The sequence below is a fragment of the Balaenoptera musculus genome, chromosome 16, assembly GCF_009873245.2.
Source record: "Balaenoptera musculus isolate JJ_BM4_2016_0621 chromosome 16, mBalMus1.pri.v3, whole genome shotgun sequence".
NCBI classification, from domain to species: domain Eukaryota; kingdom Metazoa; phylum Chordata; class Mammalia; order Artiodactyla; family Balaenopteridae; genus Balaenoptera; species Balaenoptera musculus.
The window spans coordinates 35329464-35356785 of record NC_045800.1 but is presented as its reverse complement, the minus strand read 5'-3'; the positions used below and the strand labels follow the sequence as shown (position 1 = coordinate 35356785).

General features: G+C 37.2%; 1 protein-coding gene across 3 annotated transcripts in view; it reads left to right on the top strand.

The window, feature by feature from the left end:
• TNKS2 (tankyrase 2) overlaps positions 1-27322 on the top strand; it is a 63997-nt gene that overhangs the window by 4023 nt on the left and 32652 nt on the right. For 2 of the 3 annotated variants that reach the window (XM_036828432.1, XM_036828429.1), the window contains exons 2-12: positions 9008-9232; positions 11429-11524; positions 13424-13460; positions 13651-13726; positions 14095-14189; positions 16187-16253; positions 18807-18993; positions 20070-20191; positions 22523-22614; positions 22702-22780; positions 25743-25914. In XM_036828432.1, coding sequence (XP_036684327.1) covers positions 9008-9232; positions 11429-11524; positions 13424-13460; positions 13651-13726; positions 14095-14189; positions 16187-16253; positions 18807-18993; positions 20070-20191; positions 22523-22614; positions 22702-22780; positions 25743-25914 — 1248 coding nt within the window. The remainder of the gene's footprint in view (positions 1-9007; positions 9233-11428; positions 11525-13423; positions 13461-13650; positions 13727-14094; positions 14190-16186; positions 16254-18806; positions 18994-20069; positions 20192-22522; positions 22615-22701; positions 22781-25742; positions 25915-27322) is intronic. The other variant, XM_036828431.1, reaches the window with a different exon arrangement.

The window sequence follows — 27322 nt, the reverse complement described above, 5'->3', positions numbered from 1 at the left end:
GAAAGTGGAATGATTCTTCCAATTGAAGATTTTAACAACTCAGCTACCAAAGATATAATAGCTTTTGTGATTGCCATTGATATCCTTTCCCAAAATGGTGCTATTGAAGATCTCCAATAATGTTTCAAAAGCATTTCCTTCTTTTGGCTGTAGGTCACCGTCATAATTATGGGAGATGCGCAGAATGTACCCACATTTCTTACCTAGGGCTAGAATTATAGACTTTTGTTTCTAGGATTGGTTTTTGCTGTGGGTAATAATTAAATTCTGCATCAGTAGAAAACCACAGTATCAAATAAAAACCAGTCTATTTAAGAATTCAGAATTTTTTTTGACTTATCACATCTCCCAGTATATTATCAAGACTTGAGTTATACCTTTTTCCTCAGCACTTGATGGATTTAGAGGTAGGCAGTTGACTTCAGTAACAACCAGTCTGGAGTACTTGTGCAGTATTTCCGCATTCAGGTTGTCAGAATTTCATCACCCCAGAGGCCATGGCATCCTTTTCCAAGTTTCTCCCACTCTGACCAGATTATTTGTCCCAAGTTGAGCTAGGCAAAACCTTCTCCCTTGTGTTCCTCATTCTCAAGAAATATACGTGGGAAGTACTTTTTCTGGATCTTAGTAAACTAAAGTTAATAGTGAATGAGAAGTATAAAATGATATCCCTTAAAAAAATCTGACGAGTCCTGGCTGTGTAAGTCAAGCTGAAGGCTGCTTGATTATACATTCCCATCTCCTAGGCCACAGGAGCCTTCTCTGTTTCATGGCATTTGTTGACATTTTCTGTTTCTGAATGTTTCCTTCTGGCAAAGCCCTACATGACACCAGCCTACTTTTAGGTTGGCAAGACATCACTGTCATTTCATATTGGACCAGCTGCATCATCAATGGCCCATTCCACCTTTGGACTGTAAAAAGGGGGAGGTGGTGGCTCTCAGTGAAACTTCCTAAGAGTCTAAGTTGGTTTCTCTGTAGTGACTTGCAGTGCTTCACAGCTTTCTGGAGGCCATTCAGATGAAAGCATGTTTCCAGTAGAACAGCAAAATATGATACTGTTAACAATAGTCATGGTTGGCAAGACAGTTCCTGGGACTGCTGAAACTGATGGCGTCTAGATTGTAATGAAATTTGACAGAAGAGAAATTGAATAGACTACTTTTCTTAGTCATCACAAATCATTAACTTCATATTTTCTGTGGAGGTCGTTTGCTTACTGTCCCAACAAAGTATTAGCCATGCACCAAACAAATGCTTATCAAGTCCTCCTATATACCAGGTACTGGCCTTGTCCAGTAAACAGAAATGAACAGGGGACAATGCCTGCCATTAAGTAACACAGTTTATTGATCAGCAAATTTACTTTCAAAATAAGCCTGTTTTGTTTCACTGTCAGTGCTTTATAGTGGATTCAAACTCAGTGTATGATTTCATCAGGATTTTCATGTTTGAAGATGAGTGCTATTCCATAATTGTAAAATAAACCACAGTGTATCCTGAGCAGCCATGAGTGCTAACTGTAGGCTTCTGATTCCTTTATAAAGAAATCCTTAGGATATGAAGATTGGCATGACTCTAAGGATATGCCTATTAATGTTTCACCTCGCCAGTGAGAGCATGAACAGAATATACCTTGCAAAACTATTTTTTCTTCAAGAAATGAGTACTTAACAGAAGTGCTTTGAACTATTCTTGACACCATAAGAATGGGGATTTTATCAGGAATTAGCCCTCAGAGATTGGGAAGCCATTTAAAGCTAAGGTTTCACCAAACTTCCAAAAGTAGAAGATTTTAAAATTTGAAATAGCTACCTGCTGACCCCCTCTAAATAATTCCTTTCATGTCAAGAAGTGGCTTCAAACATTCAAAATCTCAGACTCTTATCTACTGTCTCAGGATAGCAGCATGACCTCTGCGCACATATTGTATAGTCCTTACACTGTGACTTGGAAAACATGCTGATCTGTCAGTCAGTCTCCAGATGGGTGTCAGACCTCTTAAGGGCTAGGAAATCATGTTGATACAGTTATTGAAGTAGAAGTCATCTGTGTCTTGGACTGTTGGTAACTATGTAGATAAAATCACCTTAACCCTTTCTCCCCGTGTCTCCTCCCTAGCTAGAACTGCAATTTCAGTGTCTAGTCAGACACATCAGTATCGATTCTCTCTCTTCAGCTCTGGTTTGAGGCAGCCCTCTTCTCTTCTCAATGGTATTTTAACAAAAGGCTACACTTGACCTTTCTTCAGCTTGATCACGGATCCTTTAGAACAGATATCTTCCTAATTGACACTATCTGTTGTAACAACTAGATGTTCTACTACACCTATTTCTATGCCCACCTCACACTCCTTTTTTGGGAAGTTACTCTGTGAGTCGCCGTTTTGACTACTTCAGATGTGTCGATTACCACTGAAGAAATAGTGATCCTTCTCAAAGTGCTTGGGTACATCAAGTAACTCTCCAAAGAAAGAGGTACCTTTACTAATTTTTCTTTATTTTGATTCCTTTTCTCTTACTCTCCAACCTAAGTCTTTTTTAAAAGCTTTTCTTCCAGGTGGGTGCTGCGTGGCTGGGATAGCAGAGCCATTGACTGGGGCAGCTGTGGGTGGCTCACTTGGGAGGACTGTGATCAACAGTACCCAGGCTGTGGTAAGGAAGATTCAGGCCAGAGCATAGTGGCAGCAGATTTGGCCTTTCCCTCCTTGAAATTTTCCCTCATGGCTTCTGCAGTGCCATTCTTTCTTAGTTTTATTTCTCAGTCTCCTTTTCTCATACCGTGATATATTAATTCAGCAAATATCAACAAATTGCTATGTGCCATGCAGTGTGAAGGACACTGGGGAAGTAATGATGAACTAAGATAGACATTGATCCTCCTTTTACGGAACTTGAGAGTCCAGGAGATAAGTACTAAACAGTAATTACAAGTTTTTAATAAGTGCCAGAGGATACTGCTGTGAACAACAAAGACAGAAACTCCTGTGTTTTTTTCTGAAGTTTGCATTCTAGTGAAGGAGAGGGGAAAACCAACTGAATTGAATGTGGGTGTGCAGAATGGTCTGCTGTAGGTAGAATGCTCAGGGATGGCCTTCTTAAGGTGGAGACATTTAAACAGATTAGACAATGAGTAGAAATGAGGGATGCAAAGAGCAAGGGAGGAGTCCAAGCAGACAGGCAGCATGTACCACTGAAGTAAGGTTGGCATACTTGATGAACTGAAAGAAAGCTGGATCACAGCTCAGAAAGGGAAGAGTGGTATGAAATGAAGTTTGAGAAGGCGGTAACGGCCAGTTCATGCAGCAAACCTTGTAGGCCGCGGGAGTGTGATTGAATTTTATTCTAAGCAGCAGTGGAAAGCCAGTGAACTATTTTAAACAGGGGTATGATATGATGATTGTCTTTAAAAGATCTCTGGGGACAGGGTAGAAATGAGAGGCCCAATTAAGGAGACTTTTGCAATAGTTCAGGCTGGAGACAGTGGGTTGGGGCAGTGTCGGTGGAATGAAGAGAAGTTAGGGAACATGTTGAATCTGAGATGCCTTTGAAATACCGAGGTGGAGATATGTCCAGTAAACAGTCTGGAATTCAGGTGAAAAGTCTAGACCGGAGATTTAAATTTGCGGGTTGTGTATCTATGTGGTGCTTAAAGCCATAGGAGAAGATGTGATCATCTAAGAGGGAAAAGAGGGTAGAGAACTGAGTCTTGAGGAATCCTGGCATTAAAAATTGGGTGGAATAAGCAAGAAACCCCCAGGGAAGTAGGACATGTCCAAAACTTGAATTCCTCATCTTTTGCCATGAACCTATTTTGTCTGCAGCCTTCCCCATCTGAGTTGATGCCAACTCCACCACTCCATTTCTTTTTTTTTTTTTTTCTTCAGATTCCCCCCCGCCCCACTCCACCACTCCATTTCTTTTTTTTTTTTTTTTTAAAAATTTATTTATTTATTTATGGCTGTGTTGGGTCTTCGTTTCTGTGTGAGGGCTTTCTCTAGTTGTGGCGAGCGGGGGCCACTCTTCATCGCGGTGCGCGGGCCTCTCACTATCGCGGCCTCTCTTGTTGCGGAGCACAGGCTCCAGACGCGCAGGCTCAGTAATTGTGGCTCACGGGCCCAGCCGCTCCACGGCATGTGGGATCTTCCCAGACCAGGGCTCGAACCCGTGTCCCCTGCACTGGCAGGCGGATTCTCAACCACTGCGCCACCAGGGAAGCCCGTCACCACTCCATTTCTTAGTCCGAAAACCTTGGAGTCATCCATGACTCCTCTCGCCCCCGCCCTCTCTTAACCTCCTCACTCTTACCCTCACCCCACGTCCAATCTGTGAGCAAACTGTGCAGGGTCTACCTTCAGAGTACCCAGAATCTGTTACGTAATATTCTGACAAGTTCCACCACATTATGGTCCAAACCACCATAATCTCTCATCTACTTCTATCCTAAACCCTCTTAAATCTAGTCTCAACACAACAGCCAGAGGGTACTTTTCAAATATAAGTTATTTCATGTAATTTACCAGCTCAGAACCCTGCAGTGACACTCCCTTTTTCCCCACAGTAAAAAAGCCAGTTCTTACAGTGGTCCTCAAGCCTCTCTAGCTGGTCCTCATTACTTCTAACCTCATCTCCTGCTATGGTACCGCTTTCTCACTTGGCTCCATTTACTCTGGGCTTCTAACTGTTGGTCAGTAGGGCTAACACTCTCTCTTTCAGGTCTTTCAGGTCTTTGATCAAATGTCACCATCTCAGTAAGGCCTATGATGACCTCCCTGTTCCACTTTATGACCCCCTCCATACACACACCCTGATCACTTCTTATTCTACTCTTTTTCTAATTACCTTTTTTTAAAAAATATTTATTTATTTATGTATTTGGCTACGCCAGATCTTCATTGCAGCACACGGTATCTTTGGTTGCAGCATGCGGGCTCTTAGTTGCAGCATGCATGTGGGATCTAGTTCCCTGACCAGGGGTCGAACCTGGGCCCCCTGCATTGGGAGCGTGGCGTTTTACCCACTGGACCACCAAGAAAGTCTCCCTCTAATTACCTTCTAACGTACTCATTTTGTGCATTTGTTGTTCATCTCCCCCACCTCCATAGAAGTTCCTCAGAGGCGGAGATTTGGTCTGTTTTGTACACTAGTATGTCCCAGGCACCCAGAAAAGCGTCCATTACATGGTTGATATTGCCTGATCATTTGTTAAATGAACAGATGAGACAAGGAAAACCCAGGATGTGTGATGTCATGGAAACTTGGAGAGATGTTTCACAAGGGAGGGAGTAGTCAGTTGTCGAATGTAGCTGAGAGGTCTAGTCAGATGAGGACAGACATGTGTCTTTTGGGTTTGGCAGCATGGAGATTGTAAGTGGCCTTGATGAAAGCAGTTGTAAGGAAGAAGCCAGATGGATTTGGGAGAAGAATAAATGAGAGAATTGGTGACAGTCCTTAGAGGTTTGAATATGCAGGGGAGCAGAGAAGTGGAAAAGTAAATTCAGGGAGAATGTTTTTAATAAAATGGAAGATATAGAACATGTTTACATACTGCTGGGAATGGTCTGGTAGAGAGGGAGAGACTGATGTGAGTGGGAAGACCTTGAGAAGGTGAGCAAGGCCTTAGTGTAAGGGTGAGAAGGGATTGATCTTTGATAGAAAATACACTTCTTTCAACAAAACAGAAAGTTAGTAGTGCTCTCTAGTCAACTTCACTCATTTTCTTGCATGGCTTCAAACACCATCTTTATGGTCAGGACTTCAAAATGTCAGTTGCTAACTCATACTAATTTCCTTAGTTCAAAATCCACAGAACCTTCTACTTACTGGGCATTTGTTCCTGAAACTAAGCATTTCCAAAAACAAATAATCTTATCTCACAAAACATCCTGTTTTACTTTGTGTCTCAGACATCTGATAGTCATCTCTTTTCCCCAAATTAAAGAAGTTGCCAGATACTGTCAGTTTTCTCTTCTGTCTTTAGTTACTCCTGGCAACATTGTATGCAGTAGCAAAAGATTAGACACAACCTAACTATTCATGAGAAAGGAACTTGTTAAATTTTGGTACTTGCAGTCAATAAAATGTGTGCTGATAGGAGTTGATTTCTAGCATGTTATTAGTTTTTGTTTTTTTTTTTAAGGAAGATGCAAAACAGGGTTTTAAAATATACAGTATATTAGTAGGTATTTGCTTGTCCTTCAGTGACCATTGATGTGTTATATAGCAGTATTTTTCATACTGTTTCTACACGATGCCTCTGGAATAGGGGGATAATTTCCTTTGGGTCTTTGTGAAGGAGAAGGCAGCAGATTCAACCTGAATAGTATTATTTTAAACTGAATTCAGTTAATTTGCAACTTTATGAGTGCCAGCTATGTACCAGGCATTGGGTATCTTTGCAGTGAACAAGACACATATTGGAATTTTATGTAGGATTTCATTAGAAAATGCTAACTCAAAAAGGCTTGTGCGCCCCCATGTTCACTGCAGCATTATTTTTCTTTCTTTTTTTCTTTCTTTTTTTTTAATTGAAGTATAGTTAATTTATAATGTGTTAGTTTCTGCTTATTGCAAAGTGATTCAGTTTTATATATGTGTGTGTGTGTGTATATGTATATAGATTCTTTTTCATATTCTTTTCCATTGTGTTTATTACAATGTATTGAATTAAGTTCCCTGTGCTATACAGTAGGACCTTGTTATTTATCTGTTTTATACGTAGTAGTTTGTATCTGCTAATCACAAACTCCTAATCTGTCTCACACACACACACACACACACACCCCATTTCCCCTTTGGTAACCATAAGCTTGTTTTCTATGTCTGTGAGTCTGTTTCTGTTTTATAAATAAGTTCATTTGTATCATATTTTAGATTCCACATATAAGTGATATCATATGGTATTTGTCTTATCCATTCATCTGTCCATGGACATTTAGGTTGCTTCCATGTCTTGGCTGTTGTAAATAGTGCCACTGCAGCATTATTTACAATAGCCAAGACATGGGAAAAAACTTAAGTGTCTATCAAGGGATGAATGGATAAAGAAACTGAGGTGTATATACACAATGGAATATAATTCAGCTGTTAAAAAAAAAAAAAAAAAAAAGAATGAAATCTTCCATTTGCAGCAACATGAATGGACTTTGAGGGCATTATGTTATGTGAAATTAAGTCCTGGGGATGAAATGTACAGCATGATGACTATAGTTAATAATACTGTATTATATATTTGAAAGTTGCTAAGAGAATAGATCTTAAAAGTTCTCATCACAAGAAAAAAAAATTTTAACTATGCGTGGTGATAGATGTTAACTAGACGTATTGTGGTGTCCATTTTGCAGTATATACAAATACCAAATCATTATGTTGTGCACTTGAAAGTAATATAACCTTAAATGTCAATTATATCTCAATTTTTTTAAAGGCAAAAAAAAATTGCATTAAATCTATTGCCTGAAAGCAGCTTGAAAAACACTAGTCTATAGGACAAAATCCATACACCACCTTAGTGTGGCTTGTAAGGTTCTTCCTCATCTGGCTTCTGCCTACTTGGGCATTCAGTGTCCTGGCCACTATGAATGATTAGCTCTTTCACACTTCGATGCCTGTGTACATTTTATTTCTTCTGCTTCAACTGCAGTGCTCTTTCCTTGCTTAGCTTTTTCCCACTCCCTATCTCTTTTCTCTTCACCTCACTTCTCTCCTCTCATTTTCCTAATGATCCCTTCATTTTTCTGTAAGCCTTCAGCTCACATGTCATCACTGGACTCTCCTTTGGGATAGTCCTTCCTGTTCTTTGCTTTCCCCCAGCTGGGTAGTCTCTTCTTTGAGTTCTCGTAGCATTTTCTATATACCTCTTTTATGACAGTTATAGTATATTGAGATTACTGTTTCTCCACATCCTAAATTGTAAACTCTTTGAGGGTAGGGAGAATCAAAGATCGAGAATAGGGAGTATCAGAGACACCCACCTCTGTGACCTAGAGCTTAGAATATTTAAACAAAACAAAACAAAACTGTTAATCTCTTCAGTCATCTAACTCTTCCCTCAGTTGCAGCCAGGCCAGCCTCAGACGTACACCTTGGAAAGATTGTATGTCGTTGCTTTCTCATTCAACTCCACTCTGGTCTTCTTAGAAGGACTACATTCAGGCTTGCTGGTTTTAAGAATATTCTGATAAAATTTCAGATGAATGTAAAGGTCTTTTCTCTCTCTCCCAGTACACAGGTATATCTCCCCATCTGCTTTAACATATGCCTGAAATCCTTTTCTTTTCACTATTAACTGTAAGAAGATTTTAGGTGCTGTTATGTGGGAATGGTAAAAGATTGAAACTCATTGGTACTAAATCTATTAACCAGTATAAATGAGTTGTGAGACTTTTTTGGTTTTTTTCCTTATGGGGACAGTGGCAGCAGAACTGTGGGACATGGGTTTCTAAAGAAGGCCTCCTGCCTAGGCAGAAGTTGCTTGTGTTGTGCAAGTGGCAAAGTAGGGGCTCCTTTGAAGACACCTCATATCACACTTCTGCCTAGTATCACCTCTCTCTATCTTCACTACATAGACAAATACAAACATTTTTGTTGCTGTCTTATAGTCCCCCAGTTCAACAGAAACATTTTATGAGATACATGTGGGAAAGGGATTCTAGCAAGAGTTGGTTAATATATACTTTGAATACTTGAAAATGTCTGCACACAGAATATGCAGAACTCGTTATTTGCAATTAGGAATGCTGTTGTAGAGTGGGAAATGTTTGAACTTTGGGCTTTCAGTCACTAATTTCATAACCTTCCTCTGAAGTTAGTAGTAGTACTACCTAATGCATTGAAGAGACCCTTTGACCTTCTCATTAACATTAGTTAGTGATATATTTCATCAATGAATTCTTGAATCTGTTACTGTTTTGCATCCAGAAACATTTTAGCATGGCTTATACTTATTGATTCTAATTTGATATATTTCCTTTGGAGAACTTAAATGTGTATAATTTGTTTTCTTCTAGGTTTCGGACGGAAAGATGTAGTTGAATATTTGCTTCAGAATGGTGCAAATGTCCAAGCACGTGATGATGGGGGGCTTATTCCTCTTCATAATGCATGCTCTTTTGGTCATGCTGAAGTAGTCAATCTCCTCTTGCGACATGGTGCAGACCCAAATGCTCGTGATAATTGGAATTATACTCCTCTCCATGAAGCTGCAATTAAAGGAAAGATTGATGTTTGCATTGGTAAGACTGTTTACATTCCAGAATTTTTCTGAAATAGTTTGTAACTATTCTGAATCTTAATTGAATTCATTTGTTAATGTGATCAAATTCTGCCAGGCTGAATTTAAATATTTAAGAACATTTCGTGATTAATCCAACCACTGTTTACTGAGTGTCTTTTTGTATGTGGTACTGAGCTTAAATATCTTAGAGAATAGAGTAGTACAGAATTTCTCTTCTCTAGAAATATGGATTCTCTTGGGAATAACACACACACACAAAGAACCAGATGAAGGCATGGTGGAAGTGAACAGAGTGTTAGAGGATAATGAGTGCAGTGACTGGGCTGGAGTTGAGTCACTCCTTCCGGAGTCTTCCCAGGAAGTACTGGGGAGAAAGGTCAGAAAGGTAGGTAGTGACTTCTTTATAAGGAGCTTTGGATGCCAGGGTAAGGAGCTTGATATTGTTACGTAGATAGTTTGGAATCATTGATAACTTTTAAGGAGGGGACAGTGTGGTGAGAGCAATATATTTTTGAAGGAGTGATCTGGTAGAGGACTGAGTAGAAGGGATGGCATTAGGGAGACTAGCTAGGAAGCTATAGAATAATGCAGATGAGAAATGATGAAGGCATGAACTCTAGGGTGGTTGTAGGAGAGTAGAAATGGCAGGATAAGTAAAGAAGCATTTGAAGGAAAAACTGTCAGTCATTTAGGATACTTTAATGAATGAAATAGGATTTGCCTAACAGATTGATCACTGACAGAAAATTATACGTGAGAAGGCTGCTTATTTGAGAATTGTCATTAACCCGGTATTGACTTTTCTGAGCTTAACAGAGTCAGAGATTTTGGACTGCTACCTTACCTCTATTTCCTGATGCAAAACAGGGACACTGGAAATCCTTGAGACAGATAGAAAACCAGTTCTGTGCACTAGGAAAAGTCTAGGGGCTCTATGCTAGACTTAAATTGTTCTTTCTCTCTCTCCCACCCCCTCCACCAACCCAAATCACTTTATACTGAAGTCATGAGCTTAGTTTAAATTAGGTTAGGTAATTTATAAAGATAAGAAAAGGATTACCTAGTAACCTCTGTCCAGTTCTCCTTTCCTGTGTGTTATCTTTTTTTGATTGTTTTTGTCCTTTGTGTTATCTGCCCTCTGCTCAGAATCCTTTTCGGGTACCTGAGTTTCAGGCATATAAATAATTAGCTTTAATAATGTAGGGTTTTCCAGATATAGTTATAGATCTGCACTGTCCAGTATGGTAGTTGAAGACTTGTAATGTGGCTAGTTCAAATTGTGATGTACTGTAAGGGGAAAACACATACCAGATTTCAAAGATTAGTACAAAGAAAAGGAATGCAAAATATCTCAATTTTATATTGCTTACAATATAAATGTAAATATTGAAATGACAATATTTGGGGTATATTGGATTAAATAAAATATGTTAAAATTAACCTGTTTCTTTTTTATTTTTATAATCTGGCTGCTAGAAAATTTTAAATTACATATGTGGCTCACATTTTATTTCTATTGGACATCACTGTTAGAGATAGGAGTACAGTGGAATGAACATTAACCCTGTAAAGGAACAGGAGCTGAGCTTCCCTTTCTGCATGTATTTGCCTGTCTTTCCCCAGCTCCCTATTTATAGAGTGTGATGGAATATCTTTATGTAACCAAATAACAGTATGGACAGAGTATAGCACAAGTCTTTTTATGCTTTTTGGGTTGTAATGTAGCAGTTTTGATTGGGGGTTTGTTAACTCTACAGAGTGGTTTTTTCTTTTTCTTTCTTTCTTTTTTTTTTTTAATCCCGCAGATCCCTATTCCTGGGCTATTCACAGCTTTAGAAATTTCATTTTTGTTATTATAGAGTAATCTTTCTAGGCAGTGTTTATTTGGTATGAGAAAACAGAAAACAAGCTTTCAAGTAAACTTGCCTTTTAGTTCTTTATCTGTCCTCAGTCACTTGTTTAGCAAAGGAAAATCTGACATTGAGCTTAGGGGAGATAAATGTGTCTAATACATTAAATAATGGAATATTTTATATATTCTTATCTTTAAAATATAACATTTACCATTACTATCAGGATATAAAAAGTCTTTAAATTACTTTGAGACTTCTGGACCAGAATTTTTGAGAAAATGATTTATTAAAATCAAATTGTCACAATTACCGTCTTGAAAGGTAGTGTTGCTGTTTTTCAGTGCTCTTACAGCATGGAGCTGAGCCAACCATTCGAAATACAGATGGAAGGACGGCATTGGATTTAGCAGACCCGTCCGCCAAAGCAGTGCTGACTGGTAAGTCTACATACTCTCTTTGGGTATTCTGGGAAGAATATAAAGAAGGAGCTTGCTAGGTAGACAGTCAGTTAATGAACTCAATGAGATTTTTTTAATAGTATCAGTTCAGTTGCTATTCTTTTTTGCATCTGAACAGTTGACATTTGATTCTTGTCTAAGGAAGGTAAAGTTTTGTTTTTTTTTTTTTTTATGAGCTTTTAAATTTGTGATTCCTGCCTTATTGGGGGCAGGGGTGGTAGATAATTGTGTGTTAGTAATCATTCTCTTGCTTTTCTAAACAGAGGATTCTGGGCACATCAATTTCAGTACCATGAAGAGTGACAATTATTGTGTTCTACTGGAACATATTCATGTGCTTGGAACATATTAAGATATATAAGGCTGTGGTCCCTAGGTTTAGGTTTATTTTAGACTGTCTGGCTTTTTTGAGTGGTAGTATCTACTTCACATATTTTCTCCCTTATCAGAGTATTTCCTCTGAAGCAACTCTCTGCCATATTATTTTTTTGGATTCTTATCTACCATGTGATCACCATTAGAATTATGTCTAATAGTCAAGAGCTTGAGGGGCTCTGCTGTGAGCTTTTGTGCTTGGGCTTTGTGATATTTCTCCTGGTATTACTGAGAAAATTTAGACTAGTCCCCCAAAAGAGTTCTAGAAAAATGAGCTATTGTAACCAACAATTCAGTGTTCATTTCCTCCTTCCCTATTCCACGCTATTCCCTATTTTTACCTTTTTAAAAAATCTTGGGACTCAAAAGAAGCCTTGCACAGCAATCAATATACAATGCATATTGTGGACACCAGTTAGGATTTTGTTTAAGCAAATAAACACTTAATTATGTTAATTTAAATTGTATCGATTTTAAAGTTTTTGCCTGTATTCATTTGTAAATATAAAGGCTATAGGCATAAGGGGTTTATTTAGTCCTGTTTTTGTGTATATATATATATATATTTTTTTTAATTTTATTTATTTATTTTTGGCTGCGTTGGATCTTCATTGCTGCGTGCGGGCTTTTCTTTGGTTACAGCGAGCAGTGGCTACTCTTCGTTGCAGTACATGGGCTTCTCATTGCGGTGGCTTCTCTTGTTGCGGAGTGTGGGCCCTAGGCACGCGGGCTTCAGTAGTTGTGGCTCGCAGGGTCTAGAGAGCAGGCTCAGTAGTTGTGGCGCACGGGCTTAGTTGCTCCATGGCATGTGGGATCTTCCCGGACCAGGGCTCGAACCCATGTCCCCTTCATTGGCAGGCGGATTCTTAACCACTGCGCTACCAGGGAAGCCCTATTTGTATATATTTAAAGCAGCATTGTAATAAAACAATTTTAGTGTAGAAAAATCTTCTGGATTCATAAAAATGTTAATGATTATGTTCCATTGGTGATGCTGTAGAGTATCTTTTGTAATTTCTGTGATATTGTTATATTTTTATATTGGATTTTGTTTTGTTTTGATTTTGAATGAAGTTGTGAATGCATTTTTTGTCTGTTAAACAAATAACATTGGTTTTATGAAATTTGAGGAGTAAAAAAGAAATGGAAAAGGTTACCCATAACCTACCCCCTAAGATAAACTTTGTTAAAATTTTGATTTACTTCCTTCTTGGCTTTCCTCTTTCTGTGCATATTGTTTTCATATAGTTGTGGTCATGTTTCATTATATAACATTGAATCTTTTTTTTTCACTTTCATAACAAAGGTATTCTGTCTGTCTTCATATAAATATTTTTAAACTGCACAGTATTCTGTTGATTATTTTCCATTTATTGGAAATTTATTTCCAATTTTTTCTACTTTAAATATAGTTCACTGAGCATCTTTATGCATAAAACTGACATTACTTTTGTAATTAATTTTTTTTTAATTTCTGCTTTTTTTTTTCCCCCTAATTCACAGGTGAATATAAGAAAGATGAACTCTTAGAAAGTGCCAGGTGTGTACTAGTGTTATAAGCATGTACCATAAACATTTCACCATTTAATTTTTAATTTTTTAATTTTATTTTATTTTTACAATAAGCAAACTCTAAAAGAGAATGAATTTATTTTTAGTGGTCACATACATGTCTCCAGATAGGATCTGATAAAGAATACAAATTGCTAATACATTTTTTTGTATGCTAGGAGTGGCAATGAGGAAAAAATGATGGCTCTGCTTACACCATTAAATGTCAACTGCCATGCAAGTGATGGCAGAAAGGTACTTCCTTTTGCAACTAAGTTTGTGTGCATCTCCTGGTAACATGAAATCGTGTTTATCTTTTAACTGAAAACATTTGACGAAAATGCTGATATTTTCTTTTAAGCAATAATTTGGATTAATTCTTAACCTTAGTAAAACTTTGTTAATAATAAACATTTTGGTAGCTTCCTATTTGCAATAGTGAACTTATAAACTTTTATACTATGCCTTCGGTATATATGTTGGATTTTGTAAAACCAGATTATTACTGTTATTTAGACAGTGAAGTTATAAAGGTTTTTCTGGATTTCTGGTTTTATATTTGGATTTTTCATGCATATTTTTTAGCTATTGAATTTCATTAATTTGTCTGTTTAACATTTCAGTCAACTCCATTGCATTTGGCAGCAGGTTACAACAGAGTAAAGATAGTACAGCTATTGTTGCAACATGGAGCTGATGTTCATGCTAAAGATAAAGGGTAAATAAGCATTTAAACAAAAAGGATTTTTTAAATGTTATTGTCCTTATGATAATCTCTGTAATCTTGTAAAAATCATATTTTTTACTAAACAGCCTAAAACATTTATTGAGCTTTTGTAATATGCAGATTGCTCTGAGAACATAGGGAATTATAAAACCTTAAGGCCACCACCCATAGGGCTTACACTGTACTCTAGGAGGCATGAAAAGATACCTAGCAGTATACGTTCTCTACTAAGTGTGAGGTGATAAATAGAAAGGGATAGCACTTACAGGAGTTCTTAGGAGGGAATGCTCAGTGCTGGCTGCAGTGGTTGAGAAATCCTTCAGGAGGAGGTGATACTTGACCTGGACTTAGTTCAAGAAAGCAGAGAGTTTAGGAAACATCACTCTGTGCAAGAGAATTGATGTGAGGGAAGGTGCTACAACAGATACTGCAGCATATATTAAGAAACAATGACTAGACCAACGTGGCTGAAGCCTATGATTAATATAGGGGAGAAGTAAAGGTTAGGGTTGGAGAAATAGGTAAGAACCAGCTTTTAAAGAACTTGGTATTCTAGCCTAAGGAATTCAAGCTTGATTCTGTGAGCCACAATAGCTGTTGAAGTATCTTAAGCAAGGGGAATGATTCTTCTAAAAGAGGAGTTTTATGAAAAGAGGAGTTTTAGGAAACACACTCTGGCAGCAATGTGTAGGGTTGATTGAAGAAGGAGGCTAGAGGCAAAAAGAGCAGTTAGGAGAGTGAGCATTGTAGGGGTTCAGGCATAATGAGATCTTCAATAGTAGTGGCAGAGGAAATGGAAATAAAAAGGCACAGATGCAAGAGATATTACAGTGTAAGAATGGTTAAGGTTTGTTGAATATCTGGATGTGATGAGGGAGAATAGTAGAGATTATTACATTTCATATTCTGAAGCTGAATGAGTGAGACCCAATGATACACATACTGAAATCCAGTAGAGAAAATTAATTACTTTGGAGCGGGAAAACATTGCATTCACTTTTAGAAGTCTTGGTTTTTATGAGATGATGATGGGAACTCGGGTAGAGGTAGCTAGTAGATAGTTGGGAATGAAATTGGTGCTCAGGTAAGTAAGAAATCATAATCAAAATGGTGAGGAAAGCCATGAGCCTCTACAGAGAGGACTGATAGAACCAAAAACTAAGCCTTGGGTGGCCATCACTCAGCGGTGGCCATCCCTCAACAGCGACCATCATGATGATGTCTGTGGTGATTAGTGAGTGATTCCCAAGGAGGAGCAGCTTACAGATACAATACAGGATTTTAAGGTTCTGCTGTACCTTCCTGTATAGAAAGTTCTTCCTCCATTGCCGTCATAAAGGAATTGGGTTTTATATTAAGGAATATAGCAGTTTACTTTACAGAATCTTTAAAAAAAAAAAAGTTTCAAAGAAGAGCCAGTGTTTGAGCTCTGAGTTTGGAGAAGATGTGTAGAAGTCAGAAGGGAGGGAAATCTATCCCATTACACGCAGGGGATACTATGGAGTTCAGGGAACTTTAAGTGGTTTAGCACACCGTTATCGAAGGGTAAGGCTAGAGAGTCAGATCATTGTATGCCAGGCTAAACCGTTGGAACCATCATTTGAAAGCAAGGAAGTAGCAATGAAGGACATGAAAACGAGGACTAACCATATCAGATTTACCTTTTAGAAAAATCTGGCTATAGCTTGGAGGCTAAATTGAAGTGGGGCCCATTTCAGTAGTACAGGGAGGAATAAACAAGGCCCAAACTAAGGGGATGGCAGTAACAGTGGGGGCAGGGGTGGGGGGGGTGGATTTGAAAGAGACTTGGGCGTTAGAATTGTTAGGACTTAGGGTTCAAATAGATATTATTAAGTTTTATGAACTTTTGTTAGAAGGTCACATAAGCTATTTGCTAGTTAAATTTGCATAAATTTAATTAAAATTAAAGAAACTAAAGCCTAGGGAATCTGTAATAACACAGGGTTTTCCCCCTTCTCGCATTGTAGTGATCTGGTGCCCCTGCACAATGCCTGTTCCTATGGTCATTATGAAGTAACTGAACTTCTGGTCAAGGTTAGTTCTTGTATACTTTTCTTATATAAAATTACTTGAAATACATAGTATGTATGTCTTCTTTGTGTTTTTAGTGCTTGGTGGATATAGAAGGAGTATTTATAATCATTACAAAATGTGGATGATTGATAGATCAGCATCTGACTGCTTTGAGAATTTTGAGATACCATAAGATTTTTTATATAAAGTAGCTTTCCCATTTTGTGAATATCAGAATAAAGTTTTGAAGTTTCAAAACTCTTGAAAATATCAGAAGTAATTTTTAGTGGACCATATGTTATTAAAACCACCAGTTAGATTTTCAAGACCTGCCCAGTTGTACTTTGGGTTGGAACAGGCTTACTTGGTAAGCTTCACTTCTTCCCTTATGCTGGGCAGCTATTGTTTAACAAGCAGGTTCCATGGACTGGCAAGAAACTTCTTGTTTTGCTCCCTGTTGGATGAGAATAGAAGCTATATATTCTCTTTGAGAGTGGGTTCAAGGATGTTACCCACACCCATTTCTTTTTGTCCCCCAGTCTCTACATATATATTTGACATTCTTTAGACTTCTCTCACTCCGCTTTCATTCTGCCCTTGAAACTTTTCCTCATTCTGTCAGCAGCTGCCATGAGAAGGGAAAGAGGGCATTTGTTTCCAATGCCTCTCTGCTTCCTTTTGGGCATGTGCTACCACCGAATATATTTTCCCACAGAAATAACTTTACTATAATGATTAGCTACTCTGAGTAGCCCATAAGCCTTTTAAAATGTATAATGTGACTATAATATTACACATTTAACAGTAATGCTTTTGCTTATTGTAAAACTGAATCTTGAATTTAACAGAATATTTGGAATGTTAATTGTGGATGAGAGAAACATGAGAGATTGCATTGGGGCTTACAACTGAATGGTGTTTTCCTAAGACCTAGTGTTCACTAAATAAGAGTGGGAGGATGATTAGAGGTCATATATAGAGAGGACGCTAAGTGAGGTGAGGGTGCAGTTACTAGAGCAGTCAAGCTCAGGGGAGTCAGGAGTAATCTAATAGTTTTAAAACACTGTTCGTTGAGAATTAGTTTCCCATCATTGAAAGTACTAAAAGAGTAAGTAGCTGGTTTGCCTTCTGCAGAAATGCTATGGAAGGGATTTTGTGTTTGATGAGAGGTTGAACTAGAATGACCTCTGTGGTTTATCCAAATCCAATGCTTGGAAACGTCTAAAATTAAAAGGACTAACAATACCAAATATTAGCAAGGATGTGGAGCCCTGGAACTCAGAACGTTGCTGATGGCAATACAAAAATAATACAACCACTTTAGAAAACTGTTTGGCAGTTCTACTAAAAGTAAACATACATCTTCCACAGAACCCAACAATTCCACCCCTAGGGATTTATCCAAGAGAAATCATAGCATGTATCCAACATTCATAGTTGTTATGAATGTTCATAACAACTTATTCAAAATAGTCAAAAACTAGAAACAGTCCAAATGCCCATGAACAGGATGATGGATAAGTGAATTGTGATATATCTATACAGTGGAATGCTACTCAGCAATAAAAACAAACTTTTTTTTTTTTTTTAATTTTATTTCTTTTTGGCTGTGTTGGGTCTTCGTTACTGCGCGGGGCTTTCTCCAGTTGCGGCCAGCGGGGGCTACTCTTCGTTGTGGTGCACGGGCTTCTCATTGCAGAGGCTTGTCTTGTTGTGGAGCACGGGCTCTAGGTGTGCGGGCTTCAGTAGTTGTGGCACATGGGCTCAGTAGTTGTGGCTCGTAGGCTCTAGAGCACAGGCTCAGTAGTTGTGACACACGGGCTCAGTTGCTCCGCAGCATGTGGGGTCTTCCCGGACCAGGGCTCGAACCCGTGTCCCCTGCATTGGCAGGCGGATTCTTAACCACTGCACCACCAGGGAAGCCCCAGCAGGTGGATTCTTAACTGCTGCGCCACCAGGGAAGTCCCCAATAAAAACAAACTTGATACAACAACATGAGTGAATCTCAGAAACGTTGTGTGAAAGAAGCTAGCCACAAAAGTACATACTGTGCTATTCTACTTTTATGAAATTCAGGGACATGTAATTCTAATATATAGTGCTAACAGTCAGAATGGGGGCAGGAATTGTCTATAAAAGGAGCATGAGGGAACATTCTGGGGTGATGAAAGCATCCTCTATCTTGAATTGGGTGATGGTCTCATGGATATATACATTTGTCAAAACTCATCAAACTGTATACTTAAGAACTGTGCATTTTACCATATGTACATTATATCTCAGGAAAGGAAAAAATAGTTCTTGGAAAAGATGCAGGTTAAATATAAAGCTTCATTTTTAACTGTTTTTTAACAAAAGTTAAATAGGCACTTGTGGGTAGGCCTAGCAACCACTGACTGTTCTTCTGTGGGGAAAAAAATTACTCTTTCTGAAGTAATTGGTTTGAAAAGTGACCTTTGGGAACATAACCTTTTTAAGCTTGCATGATGTTAAATTACACACTACTGATAACTCTAAATTCTCTTAAAAATTGAGCGCTAAATATATGCTTTACCCACCCTACCCGACCCCCAGCATGGTGCCTGCGTAAATGCAATGGACTTGTGGCAGTTCACTCCTCTTCATGAGGCAGCTTCCAAGAACAGAGTTGAAGTGTGTTCTCTTCTCCTAAGTTACGGCGCAGATCCAACACTGCTGAATTGTCACAATAAAAGTGCTATAGACTTGGCTCCCACACCACAGTTAAAAGAAAGATTAGCATGTAAGTATAAAATGATGACTGTTCATTCAGCTAAGCTCTTACATCAGTAAACTAACATTTTTTCTTTCTTGTTTGTTTTTTGGAAATTTTTGAATAATAAGGTATTTTCCTTAACCATGGGTATCTATTATTGTTCACACTAACATATTTAATCATTTGAAAGTTTTCTACTCATTTTGCTCTTAAGATGCTATGAAAAGAAAGTATATTTGTATTTGCTTTTTTCAAGTCAAGTTAAATGCTTCTTGTGTGTGTTACTCTTATAGATGGTATGCTTTTGGAAAGAAAGAATTTGAGCTTTATTCCTATCTTTGATGTGACTTTCTTATTAGCTGCTATGAAGTTTTGAAGTGTTATTTGTAGGATTGCTGTCTTGTAAACATAGTCCCCAGATCTTACCATCTAATATTCTTTGGTATCTGGGCAATTCTGTGCTTTTCTGTCTATAACTGAAATAGATGTAGTGGTGAGAAATAGCCACATATTTCAGATATAGTATTACTATACATAAATAGGAAACTTGTGTTAAGCTTGTATTATTCTGGAATAGTAAAAGATAATGGGTGGTTTCACAAGTCCGATGAATAATAGCGAGGAATCTTGAGAAAATGCCCTCTTCCATTTATTGATCAGTAGGTGGCTCTTAGAAATATCCCGCTAGTCTAGTCCCCAGTTCTCTGATGTGTGAGCAGAACCATCTGCTGCTGCTGTAACGTTAATATGGGGACAGTGATCACCTTTTCTTTTATTTCTTTACTGAGAAAAGTTCTGTGCTTTGGAAAATTCTCAGAACTCTCTGGTCTGGGAATATATAGCAATAATCCATATATCAGACCGAAATAGACCTTGAATAGGCCATGTTGTATACACATGGGAATGAATGAGGTCATAACTGAGGGGAGCTGGCATACCACTGTCGCCCTTTCCAAGGGTTATATTTGGAGAATATCTTTAGAGCTTCATTCTGGCTACTTGGTAGATAATTTTGAAAATAAGTTCAAGAAAAATACTGTGTCTGGCAAGTCCCATAAATTTGATAATTCTCATGCAGATTTAAATGCTTTTTCTTCATCTAGATGAATTTAAAGGCCACTCGTTGCTTCAAGCTGCACGGGAAGCTGATGTCACACGAATCAAAAAACATCTGTCTCTGGAAATGGTGAATTTTAAGCATCCTCAAACACATGAAACAGCATTGGTAATGTTTCAGATTTAAGTTTTTAAAATGAAATAACCAAAAACATGCTGAATTAATCATCATGTCTTACTTCTTTCGGTGATGCAGGATAACTAACATAATGTCCTACTTTTAATAACAGTATTGTTTTAAAAAGATGTGCTTTTTAAGAATTAATGCCTGCAGGTATATAAAGAAAAAATTTCAAACAATACAGAAAAATAGACAACCACATCCGCTCAAAATGCAGTACTGTTGTTCATTTGCACATCCTTCCAGACAAAAATTTTATTCACATACTGGCATGTATTATATGTGACTTTTCTATTATCATAAATCATATATATCATTTGCTTTTTTTAATTATAAAGAGCATAAATGTTTATGATTGAAAATTTGGAACCCACTGAAAAAGAAAATAATCTTGCCATCAAGATAAAAGCCACTGATTTTCCTTTTGGTATTGTAATTTTTTCAGAATTAGATCTAAAGTCTGTATATACCCCCTTTATACTGTGTGAGTAAAGTGTCTGTGTGAGTAGAGGCAGCTTGCCTGATAGAGGTAATGTCAGCTCTGTGGTGCTGTAACAAAGTAGATGAGAACTGGGCAGTCTTTGGAAAAGCAGTAAGAAAAGAATGGAAGCTAGTAGAGGTAAGTGGTGGAAGATAGGAAGGGGAATGTTGTGATCAGAGGCTACCTTAGAAGTAGAAATTTAAGGAACAAAGCTGTATGAGTTGCAGAATGTGCTTTCGGTGAGGGAAGATGACGCTACGTAAATTAATGTCTTTAGGGGCAGATTTAACTTGTAGTAGCTTTACTTACCTAATATCTTTTATGGTTAATTTTCTTCCTTATGCCATGGTATAAACTCTGAAGTTTTATGTAGAAACCTATTTATAAAACATTGTAGAACTTTTTGCTACTTTAAAAAAAAATCTGTGTTTAAAAAAAAATAGCAAAGTTGCAGACTAATAAGAAATGCCACTGCAAAATTTAAATCATAACAGTATCAAGATGGTACAGGGAAACTTGGAAAAACTGACATGGAAAATCTTCCAGTCTGAAAAGTTAATTCTACATGTTGTTTTCCTCTGAGCATTCTACTATTAAACCACTCATTTTTTTTATTAACCTTAAAATACAAGGAATTAACTGTTGGTAGATAGTTGTGTTGCAGAGACATTGTCTTCCAGGTTTCCAGAGATTACAGGCCCTGTCTGTAACAGGATGGGGCAGAAGAGTAAGGGTGCAATTTGAAATGGATGAGCTCAAGAATTCTTGGATATAAACTATTTTCCATTCTCTGTGCCATCCTGATAGATGTCCTGGGATGATTATTCAAAACATATCAAAAGAGCTGTGTTCACCAATTAGAAATGATTTTATTGAGGGCAAAGGAATGATTTTGGTGACAGCAACAACATCAAAGAATGAATCTGAAGCAAAGTCATGAAGGTTAGATAAGCTTTATAATTAGCAATAGGTTTAAATCAGACACATTTCATATGTACTGTGTTTAGATGTGTGCACAGGTTAGCTTGACAGTTATCCAGAACTTTTATTCCATGAAATCTCAGGTTTCAGTTTTAACTTAACTTTCATGCATTAATTTAGTCGTTCACTCATTCTGACACCTATTGTGTATGGGTATAATCCTGGATGTTGGGGAGACAAAGATCTGGGACATGACCGTGAGATACTTATTGGGTTTATAACTGGCAAATCCCTACCTCCTATCTCCTTTTCTCCTTGGTACATCATAGACATAGATCCTGCAGCCTCCAACTCAGAGTATATAATTTTCTACCACTGATTTTACCAAACAAGTAATTCAAGGTCCTTATCCTGCTGGAGCAACTCATTGAGGAAGATATAAATACCACCCAGTTTGTCGGCTATTCCATCAGTGTTTTTCTAAGCAGAATCCAGAGCTGACAAGTGCTGTGTTATTTCTTCATGTAAAGAAATCCCAAGCTTTGGGGTGTTTTATTAACCTTTGAAAAATAACATAAACACCATGCTCTTTGGGAACAGTTTTGAAAGGACTGTTGGTCACAATTTAAGTTTTTCATTACAGCAGTAGTAGCTTTTTCAGAGATGTAGGACAACTATGAAGCTTAATCAAAATATTTAATAACATATCACTTGCTAAATAGGGTTTTCAGGCCCTGTCAGAATTTAGCAATCATTGCACATTCTATCCAAAAGAAAGTCTTTGAAGAGCAAAGTTAAGTCAAAAATGAAACAAAGACATGAAATAACTTCTTAATTGTTCTTGATTGGAAACACGAAAGTTCTTAAAAATCAGTTATGTATAGTCCTTGATTAATGCTGCAATTTAAATTATCTAGCATTGTGCTGCCGCATCTCCATATCCCAAAAGAAAGCAAATATGTGAACTGTTGCTAAGAAAAGGAGCAAACATCAATGAAAAGACTAAAGAGTAAGTATGCTTTTAATAATTAAAAATTATTGACACTTTTATTTTTGGAAAATACATTCATTGTCTGGCTGACTTTTTCTCTTTAAGATTCTTGACTCCTCTACACGTTGCATCTGAGAAAGCTCATAACGATGTTGTCGAAGTAGTGGTGAAACATGAAGCAAAGGTATACTTCATTTTTGGTAATCTTTGGTAATCCAGTGAGTTGTTTTCTATTTAGCAGATGAAATGCCTGACTTCCTAAGCTATTTACTCTTTCATAGGTATTTTTCCCTCAGAGTAGTCCTGCAGATACTTTTTCTATATCTTTTTGCTAGAAAGTCTGTGGATTTACTCAAGAAACATTATTCCTATATATCCTTCCTTCTCTCTTCCTTTTAACCACACCCCACTGGTCAAGTTATCCTTCTTTTTCTAACAATACACTCTTAAGAATATCCCCAGCCAGACATATTTATTCTGACCTATCATCTTTTCTGGGATTCTCTTCTGTTATCTTCTGTTGCTTGGTTACCATGGTAACTCCTGTTATTTACCCCAACCACAGTCTCTCTTACCCTCTGTTATTTCATAACTAAGCCAGAGATCATGGAACAGAAGGAAATAAATTAAGTAACTTGACTAAAAACATAGCTCCTCATATTGCGAAGTTCTGTAGTTGGCATTTGTACACAAAGCATTTTTTTAAAATCACAAAAGTCATTCATTCCAGAACATTCAGTAGAGAAATGTATTCTAAAATGTGGCATGTAAGATGGTTTTAAGGAATATCCGAAATGAACATTTTTATAAGAGTTATAATTTTTATTAGGAGAATATTGGTTTCCTATTTGTAGAAACGGTATACTTAAGTTTAAAAGTCAAGGTGATTTCACTATGTTGGACACCTGAAGCTTATATAATATATGTCAACTATACCTCAAAAAAAAGTCAGGTGGATTTAAAGAAAACAAAGCATTTTATTCATGGAATAATCAGGTTTTCATCAAGGCTAAAAGTCATTATTTCTTACCCAGGAACTTAAAAAAAAATTACTCAGTAAACAATACACATAGCATCCCAGATTGGAAGAGATGACAGTCACCTAATTCAACAGTTTTCAGTTTTTAGCCATCGATCGTTGCTTTCTTCAAACAAAATCTGTGGTAGAAATTCATTATATAATAGAATTGAGCTGCTGTGATGAAGGGAGAAGAAAGAAATAGAGATCCCTTTACCCCTTGGGGACCCCTGAGGCTCTTCTCTAAATGAACTTTGCAGAATGATTTTCTAATCTGTCCTTCCTTGGGTTTCCACTCAAGGAACCACTTAGAATTCTACAGTTTCTTTTTATGTTGCCTCTCAGTGTCCTAATTTCTCTTTTATTTTGGGGGAATTCTTGATAATGTATAATCTCAATCTTTCCTATTGTAAAGTATTGAAAAAATAAAGTTTATTTCTGCTTGACTGCTTGGCATATCTCATTTGTCTGTCTGTCCTATAACTTTTCGTTGATTGCACTTTTTTTTTTACATGTGGTGCATTACTTGAGGAATATCTGGATGCATATTAAATTTGAGCTGTGAAGCTCGGTGAAACAATCTTGTCTAGGGTGACCAACCATCCAGGTTTGTCCCAAGACTAAGGGATTTAACACAGGACTTTCAGTGCTAAAACCGGAAAAGTCCCAGGCAAACCAAGACGAGTTCGTCACCCTAACCCTAACACAGAGTGGCACCCAAATAAAGTTTTCAAGTGGATATATAGTTCACATTGCAGTGAGTTTTGGTACATGAATAAACAGATTAATTGCTCTGGGCATTTTAAGTTGATTTTTCTGATTCTGTAAGCATGGAGACTAGCTCTTGATAGGCTACTTTTAGATTCACTGAGAAAGTCTTACTGTATAATCCTGTTCAGGTCTTCTCCGATTCCATGAATATGAATTGGACAGTGTCTCAAAACACTAGTGGTCACATGATTGATTACTGAGGAATTTGATTTCTCAGTTAGGTTTTGAAGAATTATTTTCCTGGGCAGGGGCGGGGTGGGGATGAGATAAGAGGGGTCTTACAGGTGATTTTTTTTTTTTTAATTATGAAAAATTTCAAAAATACAACCAAGTTGAAAGAATTTTGCAGAGTATAACTATATACTTACCACCTAAATTCTACCGCTAGCATTTCACCGTATTGTTTTCTTACATATCCATCAATTTCTCTCTCTATCCATCAGTATCTTATTTTTTGACACACTTCAAAGTAATTCGCAAGTTACTACACACTTCTCCCCAAATTCTTTTAAGGCATCAGCTAGAGGTCAATATTTGTTTACAGTCTTTCTTTGGATGTGAAATTTACATGCAGTGAAATATACAAATCTTAAATGTGCATTTACTGAATTTTGCCTAATGCATACACCTGTGTAACCAAAACTCTTGAAGATAGAGAACATTATCTCATGGCAGAGGCCATGTCCCAGCCAAGGCAGTCTCCATGCCTAGAGGCAACAACCATTTTGATTTTTTCTAACATAGATTAGATTTGCCTGTTCTGGGCCTTCATGTCCATGGGATCGTACAATATATACTCTTTTGTGTAAGACTTTTTCCACTTAGGATAATGTTTTGGAGATTGAACCACGTATCAATAGTTTGTTCTTTTTATTGCTGAGAAGTATTCCATTGTGTGAATATACCATAGTGTCCTTATCCATACAGATTATATTTTACATGATAAATAAGATAGAAGATTAAGCCAATAGAAATAAGTATTTTAATGCTGATTTAGTCTCTGGCTTTGTTACCGACTGTTATCTTGGGGTTAGTCTCCACATTTCTGCACCTCAGAGATCCATAAAAATACATGCATTAGACTTTCTTAGGCAGTGTCTCACTCTAAATGTGGTGAATCTCTGAGTACTTCAATGCTAAACAACTGTTATTCAATATTTTTAATTGAAAATTGGACCTTCATGAATTGGTGAATTTATACTCTAGATTTGAGCAAAAATACTTTCTTTGGCACTGGATAATGGGCTTCATAAGAGATTAATTGAGATTTTAAAATTAGTAACAAGTGCTGGATACATGATTAGATCATTTTAAGTTTTGTACCGCAGGCTAATTTCACCTTTTTCTGATTGTTAAGGTTAATGCTCTGGATAATCTCGGTCAGACTTCTCTGCACAGAGCTGCGCATTGTGGTCATCTACAAACCTGTCGCCTACTCCTAAGCTATGGGTGTGATCCTAACATTATATCCCTTCAGGGCTTTACTGCCTTACAGATGGGAAATGAAAACGTGCAGCAACTTCTTCAAGGTATTGAATACTTCCGTGAAATTATAATTTTTTAAATTAACCTTTAAGTTTTTTTCACATACCATGTAGGAGTTGGTAGTAAAAAGAAACATTTTCAGAATTGTTGGCTGTTATTTCTTCTTCATCAACTCATTGTACTCAATGCCCAAATGTTGTAAGTCTTTTATGAGTTTGTTCCAGTAGCATTTGCTGCCCAGCTTCTGTGAGTATATAGCTGTCTCTTAAGTTTTTATCTAGAAAGGTTTTAAAATTGAGACACAACAGTTGCTATTTCTTTTTAAAGAAAGGAAAACTGAAAAGGGTAGATGATGTCTCTTAGAAGAGCAACCGTAGTGATAAACAGTACTCTAAAGACTCGCCCTGCCTCTTCACTCTTTTTTAGCTCCTTCATATAAAGCATATAGAATTTGTACAAGGTAACCAACTATTTGACTTACATGTAACTGTTGAATGGACTGATACTTATTACATTTTAAAATCAAATCAATTTAGATCAGATATCTACACATTTGGCCTAGGTTAAACATTTCAGCCTAGAAATCTGGTCCCATAAATTTTAGTGTCTTTGCCTATATCTCTGTATTTTACTAGAATTTAATGGAGTGTCTTTGACATCTCAAAGCTCAAATGAGAAGAAATGTAACAGATCAAGCCTTTTGTACCTTTAATAGTCACCCTTGATGATCCTTATGCCTATGGTCTGGAAACTGCATTTTGAGAAAAACACTGCTTGAATAGATGAAGGCAGATTAATAAGGTCTCCTGTGAACTTCTAAAATTGTGAACTAACTACAAGACTGCTCTCAAAATTGCCTTTACTTCCCCATACACCATGCATTTGTTTCAGTGTCAGTTTTGGGGGTAATAACATTAGTCCTATTCAGTTACCTAGTGATGGACATTTACAGTCTTCCTAGTTTTATACTAAGTGCTATTACTTAACCTTTCCAACCAGTTTCTTAGAGTCAGTTATCAAAGTGGCATTTCCAAGTCAAGGTTAACATAATTGTTAAATCATTTCTAGAAAAGCTGTTATGTACCATTTTACATTCCTACCAGTAGTATGTGACAGGACCTGTTTTCCTTGTCAGCCCCAGGTATTATGATTCTTAATCATTTCCTTGGGTGAATGTGTGTCTATGTGCGTGTATGTGAATTACAGAAGTAATGGACGCTTTTAAATATGCAAATTATAGAAATATTGACAGTGTAACTCCCCATTTGCTCTTTGCCCACTAATGGATGAAAAAAAAAGCCCAGTATTTCATTATTTTAATTTGCATTTCTTAGATTTATGTTGGAGTATTTTTTCCATTTTGTTCTTTGCCTATGATTTTGTTTAATGCTGTGTTATTACCTGACAGATATTTTTCCAAATTTGTTTTGTTTCTGCCTTTGATATACTGCT